The sequence below is a fragment of the Orbicella franksi genome, chromosome 14 (assembly GCF_964199315.1).
Source record: "Orbicella franksi chromosome 14, jaOrbFran1.1, whole genome shotgun sequence".
Taxonomy (NCBI): Eukaryota; Metazoa; Cnidaria; class Anthozoa; order Scleractinia; family Merulinidae; genus Orbicella; species Orbicella franksi.
Window position 1 is genome coordinate 9,970,033 of NC_138158.1, and position 18,850 is coordinate 9,988,882.

An 18,850-nucleotide genomic window follows, 5' to 3' on the forward strand; every position below is an offset into this window, starting at 1 on the left:
GGTATGGATCACGGGAGCGTGCGCCCAACGACGACGTCGAGTGGCGGCCATATTCTAACTTACAGGTCGATCGAGGCATACAGCCTTGGTTTACTGCTTACATATTTGATATTGATCATCCATGTTACGGTCAATTGACAGCTGTCAAAACAAGATAAATGCTGACCAGTAGCACGTGACCGAATCGCGGGCTCAGGTTCGGATCTCATCGAGGTCACGTGTTTCTTAAAGTTGATCGTTGACCAAGTACTGGTTTTCAATTGGATCACATGCTTATGTCAGGTTAACTTGTTAATCAGGACCGGGTTGTTTGGAGGGTGTACAAATGTTCTTCACTAATTTTTGTTTTGTGTAGTTTGAGAATATTAAAACTCAAAACAGAAGGTCAAACAATATAAACAGAAAACCTCACCGCAAAGTTACAAAACTCAAAACAAAATTCTCGCTTATCCCGGGTTAGCTTAATCAGGGCCTCCAGGAGCTCCGCTTTTAGGCTTGGCTAAGTCTATATATTATTAAATGGGAGCACCCCCTCCGTGTAGTCCTATTGTTCCCATCGTGCCTTTCTTGACTGCAGCGTTAACAACTTAACAGCTTCTTGGATTTTCCGAAAATCTTCGCAGACAAGAGGTCGTGCGTATCCGTTTCAAGTGTTTAAGAACCAATGCAAGGAGACATGTCTTGCAAACGTCTGCTCTTTTGTGATCAAAGATACCGTCCATCTTGGCAACTCGGAAGGTCGCGGGTTCAAGTCACATTTTGAACAACTGGAGTTGTTTCACGGTAGGTCCGAGTTTATTTTGACCTTGGTTTATGTTCAATTTGAGTATTAGAAATGGTCTTCGCTGGATTACCGCGGTGTGTCCTAAAAAGACTTGCGCAGGAGGAAAAAACCCTGAGCTAGTATAGAGCGAATCGCGAGAAAGTTTACAACGAGCGCGAAGCGCGAATGGCTATAGACGAGTAGAAGAAAATTTCTCTCACTACTATCTTTCCTTGTCCTCTCCGCGCACTTGCCCGCGCCGCACTGTGCTTGTCTGCGGACGACTGGGGACTAGGCAGTGATCATCGAGAAAAGGCTGAGGACAGGATATATCCTATTCACGGACGTTTCACTCCAGCTATTTTAGGTGATGGTAAGGCGACTACACTATAATAATTGAATTTACTCTAAAATAATGCACCCAAAAATAAATCTCCGTTGTTGTTTTAGGTGAACCGGCTTTTATCAAAACCATTTCTCAGTGATGATTCAATACATTATATTACCGTTAAAACATGACCTACCTAAGTTACATTTATTTTCACTTAGAGAGTTATATAATTGGATTTTGAATGGCTTAGCTAGAGGGTATTACTTGTAATAATTTTTGTTGTTAAAGACAAAATAACCTAACATTTTTTACGATTTTCAAAGTTCCTTCAAATAATTTCAAGTATCTCCATGTCTTTGGAGAACAACAGTGATCCATAAAGAATATCATATCACTTTGGTGTAGTTACTTGAACCTATTTACTATAGATCGTTTTCACTGTCACGCAATAAAAAAATAAATCGAAAACCATTCAGTGGATAAAGTCAAGAAATAAAGTCAGGAAATAGATAGAGAATACACTTCTCCAAGTTTTAGGTTTGTGTGTTTTCCCAGTCTGCAGATATTTGTCGAAATGTTTCGTAGAAATTTACAGAACTTAGTATGGAAACGCCATGTTGGTGCGCCTCTGTGGTCCACCAACATGGCGGCCGCAAAATAGTGTAAACATCTGGAACTTATTTTAGCTACCTAAGCCACTGATTATCTGTATTGAACAAACAAACATTTACATAAGCACTTTTCCTAATGATCTAACTTCAAAAAAAGTTAAAAATCATGAGATAGGTATATGTTTTTTCGACAAATGCGACTGTAGCTCTGTGTCACGTACCGCTGTAACTCTGAAATTCAAAATACGCAGGTTTTCAAACGAAGCACACTATTGAGCTGTAACATTGTAAACAGATATACATTTGCCCCCCTCTTATACCTGATGAGGATAAAACCTTTAGGGGCTCTTTAGTTTTCGATTGAAGAAAAAAATGACGTCACAGGAAAACGATCTATAGGTTCATTGTTTTTCATAACTGTTAACTGTTCCAATGCTCGCTGTTTCCTGTTTCTGAACACTTCAGACGCTTTCTCTGAACAATTTATTAGCTAACACCATTTGCTAAACGGAATATCTTTTTGCCCACGTCTGAGGATTAAAACAGTGACATTCCAAATTACTACAGGTATAGGCCGGGGGGGGGGGGGGAGTACTCCCTTATATGGACAAAAAAAAAATGTAAATCTTATTTATAGTGATCATGCACTTAGCTATACAAGCACTGCACTTAGCTAGCTAGGTATGTGCGGCCCCAAAGGGTAGGGTTTTTCAGCCGTTTTGGTCATAAATAGGGACTCAATTTTGGCCATTTTGGTCTTAAATAGGGTATGGTTTTAGCACTCTAGTCTTGAATTGGGTATGTTTCTTAAAAGAAACTACTTTTTCATCAATAAGACCGTCAACAAAAGCCCTTCATAACTTATGTTTAGGGAAAGTGTGTCAGCCGCAACAGTCATAAATAGGGTTTCGAATTTTTGGCCAGGTCATAGAAGGGTAGCAAAAATCGCAGATTTTGGTCATAAATAGCGTAAGGGGTTTGGAAAGTGGGCCGCACACCCCCACCCAACTTTTTTGGGAGTACCCCCCTGGGGTATAGGGTACAATTTCGTTAAATGACTGTTATTTGCATAAAACAGTTTATTCAGGGGAGGTTAAGGTGGTATGATTTCTTCCATTCAGTTGAACACTCAAAATTTGAATGGTTTGCTCATCTTTTAACCAGAACACTTTCCCTCTTTAGTTTTCAGAACGTAGGTACCAATATCTTAGCGCCCATCCGATCAGTGTGAATAATAGTGTCTGGAACTGATTGAAGTTGCATTGACTGATGCAGTTTTATAATCATAATAAAATTATTGAACATTCGTTGTCATAAAATGCCAACAGAGGTATATGATGAGGTTATGCGGTGAATGACCAGCTCTTGTATGCGTCAACCCAGTGATTACCGAAGACCCAGTCTGGTGTATTTTGTATGACTTCTTCTAGGAAAGGTGAAGATGAATCCTTGCCATGAAGGTATTGGGCTGCAACAGCAAAGTCTAGCAGACTGCTCTTGGCTGGAAGTTTCCCCTGTGCCTGAAATGTGATAATTGATAATTTTTTAACGTTGTTGCTGGTACAGCAGTGGGATAATCCTGTGGGGTTTAGACCATATATACGGAAAAACAGGCAGGGTGTAAACAAGCAAAGAAAGTACATGTTGGAAGGAAAGATGGAAGGAAGGAGGGATGGAAGGAAGTAGTGAAGGGAGAAAGGAGGCAGGGAGAAAGTAGGAGGAAAGAAAGAAGGAAGGCGGAAAGGAAGGTAGAAAGGAAGGCAGGAAGGAAGGCAGGAGGGAAGGCAGGAGGGAAGGCAGGAAGGACCAAAAGGGTGAAGGAAGGCAGGAAGACATAGAGGGAGCCAAGGAGGGGGAAGGTGGCAAGGAGGGAGGGAAGGAGGAAGGGAGGAAAAGAAGCCTGGGGAGGGGAGGCAGCGAGAGAGAAAGGGAGGCCAGAAAGGAAGTAAGAAAGAAGACAAACAGGCAAGAGGAAAATGAATGAAAGAAAAAAGGAAAAAAAAAGAATGCAAAAAGAAAAGAATGATGTAAAAGGAAAATAAAAATGATACTCCACTGGCTTTTATCTGAATGGTCACTGTTTCATCTGCATATGTGGCACTTGTTCGAGGTGTTTTTCAATATATGACTCACCACTAGGTCAAGTGATAGCTCCCAGGGTCCAACATCAGTACCATGAGAATAGTAAATAAAGTACGTCACTCTGTCTTCGCCATTTTGGTCTTCAATTGGGTACAGTGGACCAAGAGATGACGTCAGCAGATCCACTCCACTTGCGGGCGATAAATAAACAGTCATGTGATCGGGACCTAAGTTATATACAAAATGAATTAAAGTTCATGAATGAATGCTTTAAATTATAATTGTCACATCATACACCAATGATTGCTAGATGTTTTTATTAATTTTAACAATGAGTAATTTTATTCTGGGACTGCAAGTATAGTAGCGCTTGTTTATCAAATCAAAATGAATTAAGTTTGTCACTGAAAATTGATGGTGTCTCTGTACACTTTTTTCATGCTTTTATCTTGAAAACGTTTGAACACCTAATTTCTATGTTCACGACCACGCGAAGTGGACTCTGGGTCAGGCTACTAGTGGCTAAGGAAGGTACCAAGATGGGTGATGAACGTGTAAAGCTACAGTACTGTGTTGCTCGTGAAATCTTTTGTTTGGTGATGGTCTTGTAGCCCTTGCCCTTGAGGTTTACGCAAGGCACCAATTACTTACAAATAGAACTGAAAATTGTGACTTGTAACCGATCAGAGACATCGTACAGTGTGTGTCCTTGGATCTCTGTAGACCCATGATTTGTCAATGTTTATGAACTTTTTGGGTGGAATCTTGGATGTTTATCCAGTAGCAGAAGGTCTCAAGTAAAAAAAAAAAAAACTATTTAATAGGCTAACACAGGCACCAGGTTACTCATATCTAATAGTACGAACATGCAGGAAAGCCAAAAAATGCCTCCTCCAATTTTCAGAATGACTGAATAATCAGGATGATCAAAGCATGATTGCCATGCAACTTCCTTAACTTTTCAACAGCTTTTACGGACCACAAGCAAGCAAAAGCAAGCTAGTGAGAAAGTAGCAGTAATGAAACCCCAGTGTCATTCTGGGAACCAGGCTCAATATGCCACTTAGCTAAGTCTGAAAACAGTGTTAAAGCTAACTTCTCTCAACCTCACAATGTCACAAAATGCAGAAATGGCAGTCAGGAGAATTTTGACTGAGATCGATTGATTAGTTGGACGGAAGTTATTGTTATTTAAAAGGTAATTCCACAGTACTTGAGACATAAAGCGACTTAAAGGACGATGTAACTGTATTTCTAGACTGATTACAAGACAGATTGTTATGGAATTGTACTTTTCTGTTGCAAGCGGAATGATTTCATGGCATAAATTATCATTAATTAATCATTGCAGCCTATTTGGCTGTCACAGAGGGGACATTCACAAATGACCATGATAGATCTATCTTGAGAGGAATCTAGTAAAAACTGTCAGGACATTTACTTCTTTACTTAGACTGTGTAAGTTTATTATTTCTCCCTGATTTTCTTTGAAGGAAGAGATTCAAGCCTTATCCAAAATTGAATTGTCCCCTCCGAGACAAAAATAGGGAATGCCGATAAAAATTATTATCTCATCAAAACAATTGGTGATAATTGGAAGACACTCTGAACTAAACTAACCTGATATTAAGAATTTAAAAGTATAAACTTGGCTGTGCTGTTCTCTAGTTAATATTTTCACTTCCAATGGTGATGTTGTGACTTGAGGGGCAGGGCCAGGCAGATACCAAGAGTTTCTGATTACAACAAATAGTTCATGTCTTAGTAATAGTAATAGGACTGAGTGGCATCCAATTCAGTCTGTAATCAAACGAGTGGTTACCAAATTTTTTAAAATTACGAGACCTGGTATGATTACAGAGTGACAGAATTAAAGTCCTGTTACCAATTAATCAAAACTGTAACACAATTTGATGACTATAACCATAGGTTTTTTTACGTCTTGATAAATATTTAACAGTTGATTGTGTTTTAACCATAATGCACCGAAAAAGGAGACTATTGAAGCGTACACTACATCCAATTACAAGCATGACGTGTACACTGTCCTATTTGGGCTAAAATCGGGGCAAATCTTTACAGCGGCACTTACAGGTGAATGGATCCGCAATGAAAATGTTGCCAAAAAGTTGCTAGGAAAAAAGTTGTCAAAAATTTTAAGTCAAAACCTTTGCCAAGAGGCAATGGTTCACTGTAAAATCATCAAAGATCAGTATCTCGGATTTTATTAAAGGTAACATATAAGTACTGTACCTTACAACATGCCTCAAGGGTAGATAATAAGGAAAACCTCCGTAAACTCCTTCTTGTGGTGCAGGTAATGCCTTGTTAAATATGGGCACATCACTGAATGACTTAATTCCCAGATAATCCAGCGGAGTGATCCAGACACCAGAATCCTCTAGAATCACTTGTTCTTCATTGTTGTAAAATGTTCTTGATATATGCTAGAGCAAAGACAAAAACAAAGGCTGATTTAACAGTTAACATGAATTTTTTATCAATTAATTTAGACGCACAGCTGGAAATAATTATTATAGAGTGCATATAACCCAGATATTATTGTGTTGCGGCCATTAGGAAGATACATGTATCAAGAAATGGTGACTGCACTGAGTTAAATTTGTTTTGTTTACTTGTCAAAGCTTTAACCAATGCAATTTCTACATTTTATCTTCGTTTGTTTTTGTGAACAGCATTGAAAGGCCTTTAAGAATATTGGTAGCCCTTTCATCTCACTCACGCCCACACACAATGACTGCCCCTTTTCTTATGTAAATTCTTTCGCTTTTACATGCCACATGCACATTCTAAACCAAATAGAAGACAGGGTTCTGTGTTCTCTAAGAAAACAATTACTGGTAATGTTCTTTTGAGGTCTATGAAAAATGCTGTCACCAGCAGTTTTTCTAGACCTGAAGCATGCATTATTTTCTTAGAAAACAAAGAACACCATCTTCTATTTGGTAAAAAAATAGATAACAATTTTTAGAGAGGAAGCCGCATCAACCTTAGCTGGTTTTCATGCGGCTTCTCTATCCTGGTCAAACTGGAATTTAGAGTGTTGGTTTTTGTGGCAGGAGGAAAACCAGAGAACCCAGAAAAAAACTGTCAGAGCAAAGCAAGAACCAACAACAAACTGAACCTACATATGACACCAGGCCAGAATCGAACCTGGGCCACATTGGTGGGAGGCTAGCACTCTCACCACTGTGCCATCCCTGGCCTTCCCAATTACCCTTAGCTGTTAGTATTATCCATAGCTAGCGATTGACCAGAACCACACAGGGTTTTTACAGTTTTCCACAGCTCTAAGCCTTTTAATACCTCTTTTTGCACAGTTGACCTGCCTTTTCAAACTCATCAATTATTCATCAAGTTAAACCAAAGAAAATCACGACGGTACCGTAATGGAGGTTTGGATACCTGGCCTTAATTAACATAGATTTTCACGATTTTTCTTCACCATTTACTCCTTAGTTTTTGTTTCAATTGAGATCATATATCGAACACTCAAGACTGACTGTTTCATTAGCTATCCAAACACCTTGGATTTTGTCAAAAATACTCCACTGCCCGTCATATTTGCAACTCTCTTCTCGGTGTTTGGATATACTGACGAAACAGTGTCTCTCATGTTTGATACTGTATATTACATTAGTAACAATTCTTACCTGAAAGAAAACCCTCTTAGGGCATTGATTGGCAGCTGAATAAGGAAATGAAAGCCCTAAGAGAGACGTCAAAAGTGCAAGGGCAGATACAAATATCAGAAAAGTTGCTGGAAGTTTAAGACTGCCCATCATATACACAGTACTAACCTGAAGACAAGAAGAATCAAGTTAAACTTTATTATTTTAAATTATACCGTCATGTAACAAAACCTTTTCGGATTAAGCTCAGCAGTTCAGTTCTCCTTGCCATTCCTCATAATTATATATACTGTAAATATTCTTGGGAGAATTTTGCCTGAAGCCAATATCTTATCAGGCTTTATGATCTTCCCCGATGGAGGAGGGGCCAACTCCTTTATGAAAAGGACAGGGGTGCTTGTCAAAAATTTTGAAAAGAACCCCTGAGAGGTATTACAATCCTGTTTTGTGTGAGTGGTTTGAAATTTTTTTTTCACCTCTAAGAGGTATCAATTCAAATGCAACACATTATATGACACTGACTTTCTTCGGCTCAATGCGCTAAAAGTACCACGAAAGCTCCTGCTGTAGACAATTTGAGGCTGAAAACCCTAAGAGGTTCCAAACCTGCTTTTTAAACCCCTAAAAGGTATGATGAGCACCCTCGTCCTTTTTACATGGTCCCAAGTCCCCGAGGATAATTTCCAAGACTATAATTTGTTACCAAAGATGAAATCCTTTTCATTGCTGCCTCAGATTCATTTTTAATTTATTATAGATTAGACCACAGTTGGTCAGGAGTTGTTTAATACATGTGCATATGGAATTCCCAGCTTTTGAGCTCTTACATTTTTATTTGACCTTTTATCCCAAGGGAGGTGTTTTAACTATTATGGGGAGGTTCATGCTAACTTGGCCTCAGAATGCTGGAAATCACATTTCTGAGGACTTCGAGTTTTCAAAAAATTTTTGGAGGAGCATGCTCCTGGACCCCCCTTTGGGGGTCCACCCTTGACAGACTCTATCTTGAGCCCCCTTCTCTAAAATCCTGTATCTGCCCCAGCTCTAAATTCAAACTCAAATGCAAATCAACTGAAGATGACCTGCATGTACTTACCACATAAGAAGTTAACATTACAACAGCAAAGGAACACAGTACAGCTATAAAGGCATCTGGAGGTGTTTCAGTTCCAGCTCGACCCATGATTGGGACAAAAACATCAAGCACTCCAATCGTTATATAAGTACAGAACTGAACTGGTATTAGGATTGCTAGGAAATACATGAACGCAAATGTCTCTAGCTTTCGATGAGCTATCTTCGTTGCGAGGAAGGTCTCCCATATAAAAACCCGCACTACTAATGGAAAGATAACCAGAAGCAATGGTAGATGCGCTGAAGCCAGATGATAATAAGTCATGATTGAAAGGATTACTGTCCAGACTAATAAAGATGCATAAAATGTTTCTGTTTCTCTCGCTGCAAGACAACTTGCTATTCTGTCTTCAGCAGAAGTTGTCTGCTTGCCCTTCACTATCACAGGTTTGCTCTGAAAATAAAATATAATTTCTTTAGCTTTTTAAAACTACATATAACATGGGTATACATGTATTACATCTGTATGGAATGTGCAGTTCCAGAAAATATCCTTACTCCTCCAACAGAAGGGATTGGAATTTCCTGGGGGAGGGGTCTATAAGACCAAAAGAATTAAAGAAATGACTGTATATCGAATTTCGAGAGAAGTTGAGGGGGGGGGAGTCTTAGAAAAATCCCTTCTGTGGGAGAGGTATGGATATTTTCTTGAATGACACAATGCAAATATAATTATAATTGTGATTCACTTTTAACTGTACAGTATCTAAGATTTAATCAAATCAATGTTACCACAGGATCATATACAATTATAAGGCTCTAAAATGACTATGCTGGCCAATTGTGCTTTTCAAATATAACAAAAGAATTCTGCCCAATCAACAGTTTCATGTCTTGCTGTCATCAATCACCTCACCTGACCTCTCAGGAAACAGAAATTTACTTGAACAGTGGGTTCAAATGTCCTATTGGCAATCTTCATAGATTTCTTAACCAATAAAAACTATCAAGCTTAAAATAGGTGGTATGATAAAAATTAAATGGTTATTGAATTCAGCCTGGAGAAGAAAATATTTTGTTCTGACTTGATCATCTAAACTTTGCTATGTTGTAGACTCTATATGCAACTTTGAGTGAAATATTTTAATTTGTCTTTTTGAGGTAGAAATCAAGGATTCTGGTCTCCCTTAGGCTGTTGAAAAATGCCACTATCTAAATACATGTAGCTGTCAAAGTATCTTTTAGGTTGCAGTCAAAGAAATAATAATAACTTAGACTGTTCAAAACACTCTTTACATGTATTTTAATTTTTAGGCTTGATTTCTACGAACTCTCGGGTCTGCTCCACTAGACTAAGTGTGGGCTCATTTCTTGAACAGTGGCTGGTAATTAAGCCTATTTCATTTTCAATGGTTTCTTAAATTAGGGGTCAAATAAAGCTGAAACCACACCCAGATTCGTCTCCTTGAGGGGTTCAATTCAAATTTTCTGGCGAGCATCCCCAACCTTTTCATACAGGTGTCCCCTAACCACCCCCCTGGGAATCATACCTTTGACACAAGATATCTCCTTGCTAGGAAGTGAACAAAACCAACACCAAACAGAGATGGAGCGGCATACAATGGCAGAAGCAGGTAGGGTCGGCAATACCAAGTGAGAGAGTGTCCAGCATATGTCAGAAGTATAGCAATAGCAACTGGCGCGGCAATACCAACCAACCATGATAATAACAGAACCAACAGAGAGGTGAATAGATCAGTTATGGATGACATATGTCTTGCAGCTTCACCTGAAAAAAAATAAACAAACAAACAAACAATCAGAGAAAGAATGGAAGAGATTGAAACCATTGTGTTTTTATTTTTGTTATCAAAACTGGCATAAAACTGAAAAAAAAAATACCGGTAATAACAATGAACACCCTCAGAACGAATTTTGCACCCCCACGAGATAGACCTTCAAGAAGAAAGCAAAAATTAAAAAGAAAATGTTTGAAGCCAGTTGGATTCTTCAAAATGCTGATGAAACTTATCCTCTCAAGTTGAAAGCACAACAGAAAAATTTACTATGGATTTCCAATTCTAGTCTTAGCAAAATTTGTGTACTCTGTAGACAATTTCCCTTAAAATGTTAAACACATTGATGCATGTATAGCTCACTTTCTCTTCAATCATCCTTGGCCAAACTAATGCCATAATTATAATACTGTTGGTACTTATCAACCTCAACATTTGGTCTTAACAGGAAAATCGCAAACTTTGTTTGCACTGAATGAGATTATCAATAATCAGTCAGAGTTAACTGGGAGATCAGCTGTTGGCCAGCAGATGATCACCACAGGCATGCAGTTTTGCCCTTGTGGTCTTGCTCCGTATAGCTTTGTTGCTTTGCCTTTGGTTTGCCCTCTCCCACCCACCTCTTGGTTCATGGTTGGCCCTTGTGTCCAGGTACAGTATAAGAATACTTGTTCTCCACTGAGAATTCAGTGTGACAGGTACCAGGGTACCAGGGGGGGGTGACCTGTGGGAGGTTGCCATGGTTACCCTCTTTAATCGCATTTTGCCCAAACTCACTTGCTTATTGCCTGCTTTGCTGTCAATTGGCACCTACCCTCCAGAATATTGCTTATCAACAAGTTAACTTCGCTGTCACTCAGTCAATACATCCTCAATCTTGGTTAGTACTGACAGTAGTTAATATAAAGACTTACACTAAGTGGTGAAAAGTAATGGAACTCACAAGTGACCATTGTTCAGGTAGACTAAGGCTACATGTGTACATGAAGATTAAAGTACACGTAGGCCAATATGTGCAGGTTTACATACAAAGATGAGGATCAGTCCAACTTGTGTGGCTCAGTTACAAAGAACTCACTTTGTGCAGAGAAGTGAATCAGGCTTTTAGCTAGATGGATGTCTGGATGGCCACTTTTTAAAGAAAATTGTTCTATTTTTCATATGTTGCCTTATAAATTGTTCATTTGAGCAAGTTTTGGACGCCCACCTTTTAAACCCTGGCTAAAAGCCTGAAGTGAATGGCGTAAATTCTTAGGCATCTGTACCTTCTGTGGTATTCTTCTTTGCTGGAAATCCAACAAACTTTTTAAGGAGACAAAGAACTGCCACTGCAGCAGTCACTATGTTTAGAACAAAACCGATTCTTTCTGGATAATGAACCATGACTACCCCAAGGAAGTCAAAGAAGACCATAGCACCATGCCGATACTCTCCAGGGTCAACTAAAAATGGTGAGTTGATGATACTCTTAACGAGGGCCAGTATGTTATCACCAGCTCGCTGAATGGAGCCTGGAGTCACGGCAGCTGGACTGTCATAGTTGGTGTGGTAAACATAGCCATTAGCAGTGTAGGCAAGGTCCATTCCTAGACATCACAAAAGCAAACCAATTCAAAGTGATATTATCAGCTTAATAAAAAATGTCATACGTACAACTCTAGTTTACATGTAAGTGTACAGGGGTTTTATTAAGTTAAACATTTTCAGTGGGAGGGCAACTGGTTTTCACAAGCGGGAAAGACTCTTTGAACTGAACTTCTTTGTAAGAAAAAACTTTCCATAAGTGCATTGAACAATAAAGCACTGCTCATAAGAATTCATGTCAATCTCTTGACAAGGGTTAAACCTCTGGTTTGAAGTTTCATTAACCAGAAGAACATTTTTGAGTAAAAATTAATGCCTTACAAACCATTATTTCAGGCAAAGAAAACTACAAAATGCTATTAATAAAATTCAAGATTTTTCAATTTACCTGGTATTCTGCCAAAGTCCCTGTAGATCCTGAAGTCCGTGTCACTAGGTATAAGTCCACTCTGAAAAACATCTTGACCCAGAGCCTGTGCACAAGGGTGTGGTGCTACCTCTGCATATGTCTTGATCAACCATGGATGATCAGGGCCTGCCTGGAACACTATTTCTTTTCCCCCTAATTGGAAAATTAAGACGGATTCTGCTCAAAGTTTGAGCAATAAACGTAAAAATTATTTACTAAAAATCTACTCATAGCATGGTATCTTTTGGAATACTATTTAAGACACCTCACTTTAGTTCATTTCTCTAAGTGACCCCGCGTTTAAATTCTCAAGATGTAGTGTTCTCAAGAAAGTTAACATTGAACCTCGTAAGAGTGCTTAAAGAGTGTGTTATTGTGTTTTCAACTAATGCAAAATGTCTGTTTTAATTGAAATATGGATAACTTCAAGTTCAATTTTCTCTCGCTGGGTTAGCTTGAGAGCTTAAGTCTTGGTGTGTTCCTCTTCATGGTATTCAAAATATTGCCATGCCACGAGGTTTATTTGGCAACTTAATTTTTGCCACTATTGCTCAGATGTTCTGTGGAAATCATCTTAAAAAGCAAAGCCTCTAAAGTGCAACTGGCTCATAGCTCCTGGCACGGAGCTCCAATTTCTGTAGCATAAGGCATCTAGGTTAAGGAATATTGCTAGTCCAATGCAGGTCACACCCCAACATACTGTCAGGTTCCCCCAACAATAAATCATGCTACAAGCACCCATTTATACTCCTGGGTGGAGAGGCACTGTAAGAGCAAGGCATGTGTCCTTGCCCAAGAACACAACACTATGACCCCACAGGACCTGAACCCTCCTCCCCCTAATCTGAAGAAATCCTAAATTATTCATAAGATTTTAAATATTTTTCCAATGCTTAATGATGTTGGTCTCTGTCAGTTTCTAATATTACAGGCATGCAATGCGTACATACATGTACAATCGAGCCAAGGCTCTTAATATGCACCACAGGCCTACATGTATGTATTCTACTATCCGATGTGATATGGGTCAGGCTCAACTGATATAAAAAACTGTCTTAGCCTGCACAGCTCAGCAATACAATATTAAGGATTAGAATGCAGTTCGGACAGGAATGTAATTCAGAACGTTTTCCAACATATTTTCTCAGGTACCCTATGATAAAATGCTTATTGACTGAGTTAGGTCACCGCAGAAAGGAAAATATGAGGCCCTCAGTCATTTCGTATGAACATTGCTGTGTTTACTGGGCTCGAAAAAAGTCCCATCCTCTTGTTTGGGACAAGAAACTTAATTTTGCAAGTTGGCCAGGGCAAGCAAAATTTGAGACCTGCTTGTCCGAAGGGTAAGCTAGGATTCAAGTTTTTTTCGAGCCCATGTGCAGTCCATATGTCATGACCTTGTTGAATTTATTTCACAATCTGGCCTTCCTACCAGGCGAATATCGTAAATCCTTGAATTAGCGCCCGCGGCGCTTATTTCAAATTTAAGAGAAGCTGGGGACAGTTATTTAATTTTTTCCAAATCATAGCCTGACATGATCATTTTTTTGGTACATTATCTGGGCGTAAACAACAACATAAGCTGTTTGTTGACATAAAAAGTTTAAATCGCGGTATTGTTATTACTTGTAACTTTTTTTCTAAACTTAACATGTTCACAAACTGAAACAAGAAATTGTAGGATGCAACTTAGAAGAAAAGAAACATGTTTCCTGTATTGTAAAGATGTAAATTATTAATGACTGTATAAAAATGGCTGGACGAGTAATTAAACACGTTGAAAACTATACATCCTTTGTTGTCTAATTACTCATCCACAAAATAGGGGGAGGGGAGGAGGAGCGCTTATTTGAGGGGGGGTGGGCACTTATTTTAAATTTTGGTTGGTAGGAGGGCCACTTATTCGAGGGAGGCGCTAATTCGAGGATTTACAGAAATCACATTGTGTAATTACAAACTCGATGATACCTGCTCCAGCTGCTTCCAGATTCACAAAGGCTCTGATTGTCTCCACCCATCTGTGCTGTGTGATGAACCCATGGCTTGCTTGCAACACGTTCTCCTCAGCTCCGTTGAAATTGAACACAACTCCGTGAGTAAAATGGAAGTTTCGAGTCTGTGCAAGACACCTTACCATTTCAAGCATCACCGCACAGCTAACGGCATCATCACTTGCTCCCGGCCCTCCGGGAACACTATCAAAGTGCCCATTTACAAGAACCGTGTTCTGAGGGGGATAGCTGTCTTTTGGTGTTACTCTGACCAAGATATTTGTCACGTTGCGATAAACGCTCGTAAACCCATCAAAGAATCCCAAATTAAAGCTGCCAGATGGCCTTTGAATGTCGATTTCAATGATCACATCTTCTCGCGCAGAGTTCCTAATTGTTTGCAAGCTTCCAACGATATAATTCACGGCTTGGATCTCGTTTGCATAGCTTCCAGTGGGTCGTGGGCCAAAGGAGGTAATTGTATCAAGGTGTTTTCGAGCTCTTTCCTCCACAAACTCACTCACGGAACTCCCCAGAGTCGTTTTGGGCGCGGGAACCGTGCGCGAGGTTATGAAGCTCACATACAAGGATAAAAGGTAGAAAAGTAGAATAGAAAAGAACATCCAACTTATTGAGCTAGTTTTCTTCGAGTGAGAATTTGCTAAAGATAAATCGGCAGTTAGTTTGCAGTCTTGAACAACGGACGAATAGCCGGCACCCCGTTTCCTTAGCTCCGCCATCTTGAAATTTCAGACGGTAGAAGCCTCATAACTAGTGTCCAGTCTTTACAGAAGGTGTACCTTGCACATCCGGGATAGCCAAGAAATTCAACATGGCGACAGACTCCATAACCTAAAACATCAACATTTAGAGTTTATTAGCCTTTAGCTGTCGGCATTCTTATCAAAATGGTTGAACCAAACGAAGGTTTCGTTAACACCCTTCTGAATATGGGATTTGTCGACAGCGCTCAGATCCGCAAAGCGCTCATTTTGGCCAAGAACGACTTGAACGTTGCGGTAGCCGTGCTCACTGGTGAAGGAACAAGTTTTGATTTCGAAGATACGGAAGTGAAAGATACTGAGACACAACATGGCTCGGATGATGGAGGAATGGATGTCATAATTCCTCCTTTAGTAGACCCCACAGACGGTGAAGAAGGTGAGGTATTTGAGACTCCAGTAGGCGAACCACCTTCTTACGACGAAGCCATGAACCCTGCAGGTTTGTCCTCAAACGGGGCTAGTCACATTCGAGATGGTCCTGAAAGCATGGAGATTCCTCTGGAATTTCCTACAACGAATCTGTATGAATTGGAAGACAGAGTTTTTGTGGATAACTGGTCAATCCCTTACAAAAGAGAAGAATCATTGGGGAAATGTCTTCAGAGTGCAGCCCGATTTGCCCAAGATGGTGAGTGGGTTGAATTACCAGTGGGTTGGGTCCAGTTTGAATGGTCGCAGACGGAATTATTCACATTCTTTTATATTTTCACTGTTGTTATCCTGTGCTAATTTTCTACTCTGTGTTTGATTTAAGTTAAACATTATAAATCCTCCTTCTGTGCATGCTAGCTACTTGTAAATTTTGTTTGTATCGTTTTAACAAGAATACACGGAGTTGTTAATTCTTGTTTATGTTCATGCAGGATGTTACAGATCAGCTGCTGGGAAATCTCACAACACACATCCTTATTATTGACTGTTTAGCGTCAATGTTAAATGCATGTTATACATATAAAATTGAACCAATTAAACCGCCCTAAGAAGTATTCCACTGTTGCATAAAAAATGAAATTAACTTTTACACCTTATTACATTCTCTTATTAATCTTGAATAAGTCTTTCATTATGGAAAGTTCCTGTACAGTTTGTTATGGTGCCACAAATTGTACACTGTACGTTTTTGCAAGAACACTGTTTGTACAGGTATTATTTTGTAATCTCTTTGGCATGTTTGCAGCTCTTTTACTGTTGACAACCAATTTCTATTTTTTAGTGGTTTTGGCTAACAAGATTTCATTCTTGCAACAGACCAGCTCCACTTACAACCTCATTTTCATTTTTAAAATTCCTGAGGTGGTCACTTGCAATTGAAGAGAAATAAATTAAAGCTGTGAAATGTGTTGAAAGAAATTTTGATCTAAAATGTTACTAAGGATAGCCAATTGAATCATATTAAGTAAAAACTGAAATATCTCAAGAAAAATATCTTTTTCTTTTGTGAAGAGCAATATTTACAATGAAATAAAACATTGACCAATGTTAGCAAATAAGTTGACCATGCAATATGATTTAGCTGTTTACAAATTTACATTTCTTGAGATTTTAAACATTTCCAACATATCTATTTTCAATGTCACTGACATTTACAGTTGTGTATATAACAGTTTGTGTAGCTATAAGATTTATGATTTGATTTCTGTATTAAATTATCTGGATTGAACAACTTGCCACTAATTTGAATGGGACTCTATCCTTACATGTACATACTTATAAAACCAATCAGGAAAAAAACTCACTGCCAACTAGCAATAATTATAATTAAAAATTAATTTTTATTTCCTATTATGTAAGGACTGTTGGTTACATATAAGAATCTTTCTCTTTGCATTAGTTTACTAGTAGAATTGTACTAGTAAAAAATGAAAGTTACACTGACAGCAAACATAATTTATAAAATATAGAAACAAACTTAATTTTCAGGCAAGATGGCTTTGCTAGAGAAGCAACTGTCAAGACATGAATTATTATTTCTTATACAGTATCCACTTACAGAAACAACTGCTCTTTCCTTAAAATAATCCCTTACCCATGGCCAGTAATGAAGAGTTAACCATAATTCGTCAACTATACACTGATAATATGATATTATGATAATAATTATCTTTGTTAAATTGTCAACTGTGAACCTTGTATAATTTAGGTCTTGCTGAGGCAGATGAAAACTGTAAGAGATTTATGGACAGGGCATTGCCTGAATGCTTTAAAAAGGTGTGTGTAACAGCTGATTGCATTTTGTAAAGTCTACTAAGGGTCTATTACAAATGCCATGCTCTTATTGGCTACACTACCCACCATCTATTCTGTTGTAAGTAGTGAGTAGCCTAGTCATTTGCATTTGTCATCAAACTGGATGCCCATTTGTTGTGTTTTTGAAGTGTGTGAAGAGGATTTAAATAGTGTTTTTTGATGACTAGCAGATTTATACTTAAACAATTAAATTATTCGCTCTTGATTTCTATGCGTGATAGTTGACTTCCTGCATCCTTGTCAGCTATCGGGCAATGGAAATTCAGAGTGAATAATCTAAGTGTTAAGTAGCTACTCGACTTTGGTATATTCACTTCACTTCACTTAGCTTCTTTGTGCCTCGTGGCACATAAGGCCTTTGGTATATATGTGTAATGAAATAAACTGTAAGCTATAACTGTAAGTTACTAAGACCAGATAATTCTGCAGAACAAGAGAGTTAAAGCTTTCACTAATTGCTGTACAGTACACTTTATTGCATTGTATTTATTTCCACAATCTTAAACAAAGAAAAAGAAACTTAGTGCTGAAATTTATTACACTACATATTAAGCTTATTACACATACTTTGTACGTACATAAATGGTGTTATGTTGTAAAAAAAGTTAAAAGGCTTTTTTTCCTTTTATTATTTATCAATACTATAATAGCTGTTGACAACACAAGCAGTCCACAGATGGGGTGCAGAAATCCATGAAGGAATCTATGACATGCTTCACCTGCTGTTGAATTTGATAGCTTCAAGACTCAAGTACAAGCCAGTCCCATTTGGCTTACTTGATTTGTTGACACAGGTAATTGTGCATAAATTTACTTGCTACAGCTGCATATATATCTGGCTTATTCCTGCTCCTTCTGGGGACAAGGAACCAATTCAAGTTTAATTTCCTAGATAATTATAGTATACAGGGCTTGAAAAAATTGTCTCCAGTCATCCAGGACAAGTAGATTCTCCTTTGGGCGAGTATCTTTTCATTCTCACTTGCCCGATGGGCAAGGGATCAGGTAAGTCATCTGCCAACTAAACCAGTAAAAGAGCAAACTAAGACTTGCCCAAGGCAAGGAATATATGAGAGATACTTGTCCTAGGGGCAAGCTGGAATTCAAGTTGATTTTTTTCTGAGCCCTGTATATGGATAAATTCAAATCTAACAATTCGAAAAGTACTATTATCAAGGGTTGCTTTAAATTCTTCCAAACTTTCTTGCATACTTTTAAGTGCCGATAGCAAAACACCTTGATTGATTACCGTGCATGAAAAACAGGTATGGCATTGTGTAAATGACACAAAGTGATTATCAGTGCTTTTAACAAGATGTGAAGTAGGTGGCTGTCCATGTGCTGCACCCATCGGAGGGCAATAAGAGAGGAAGCAGGTTCATAGCAACTTCTTTTAGAGGGACAATTTTGTGAACATTGCCGTAAACACTGGTGGATAAGCCGCACTTGCAGATAAGCCACACCCCGAGTTTTCATTATTCAGTGCCATTTTTGCAGCTTATAATCTGATTATTGTTTGTAATC

At 38.6% G+C, this 18,850-nt stretch overlaps 2 protein-coding genes across 3 annotated transcripts in view; one reads left to right on the forward strand and one right to left on the reverse strand.

Annotated features, from left to right (window-relative positions):
• Positions 1 to 2,288: 2,288 nt before the first annotated feature.
• On the reverse strand, positions 2,289 to 15,034 carry LOC145467180 (endoplasmic reticulum metallopeptidase 1-like). The gene is made up of 10 exons (XM_081450735.1): positions 14,272 to 15,034; positions 12,283 to 12,456; positions 11,576 to 11,896; positions 10,065 to 10,303; positions 8,537 to 8,968; positions 7,462 to 7,608; positions 6,041 to 6,234; positions 5,408 to 5,523; positions 3,839 to 4,014; positions 2,289 to 3,225 (listed from the first exon to the last, which is right to left on the reverse strand). The coding sequence occupies exons 1-10, from the start codon at positions 15,032 to 15,034 to the stop codon at positions 3,049 to 3,051; spliced, it is 2,739 nt and encodes a 912-aa protein (XP_081306861.1). The 3' UTR covers positions 2,289 to 3,048.
• Positions 15,035 to 15,117: 83 nt separating this feature from the next.
• The window catches only part of LOC145467176 (ubiquitin carboxyl-terminal hydrolase 24-like), a 52,701-nt gene continuing 48,968 nt past the window's right edge, over positions 15,118 to 18,850 (forward strand). For both annotated transcript variants that reach the window (XM_081450727.1, XM_081450728.1), the window contains exons 1-3: positions 15,118 to 15,707; positions 17,220 to 17,287; positions 17,977 to 18,120. In XM_081450727.1, the coding sequence (XP_081306853.1) occupies positions 15,203 to 15,707; positions 17,220 to 17,287; positions 17,977 to 18,120 (717 nt within the window). In that variant the 5' untranslated portion in view covers positions 15,118 to 15,202. The remainder of the gene's footprint in view (positions 15,708 to 17,219; positions 17,288 to 17,976; positions 18,121 to 18,850) is intronic.

Excerpts from the sequence above, each read along its gene's own strand:
- LOC145467180 (XM_081450735.1), bottom strand. The coding sequence starts at position 15,034 with ATGGCGGAGCTAAGGAAACGGGGTGCCGGCTATTCGTCCGTTGTTCAA. Across the intron at positions 7,609-8,536 it reads TAATGTTAACTTCTTATGTG|GTTAGTACTGTGTATATGAT; the intron begins GTAAGTACATGC and ends TCTTGTCTTCAG. Across the intron at positions 6,235-7,461 it reads CTAAGAGGGTTTTCTTTCAG|CATATATCAAGAACATTTTA; the intron begins GTAAGAATTGTT and ends TCTTTGCTCTAG.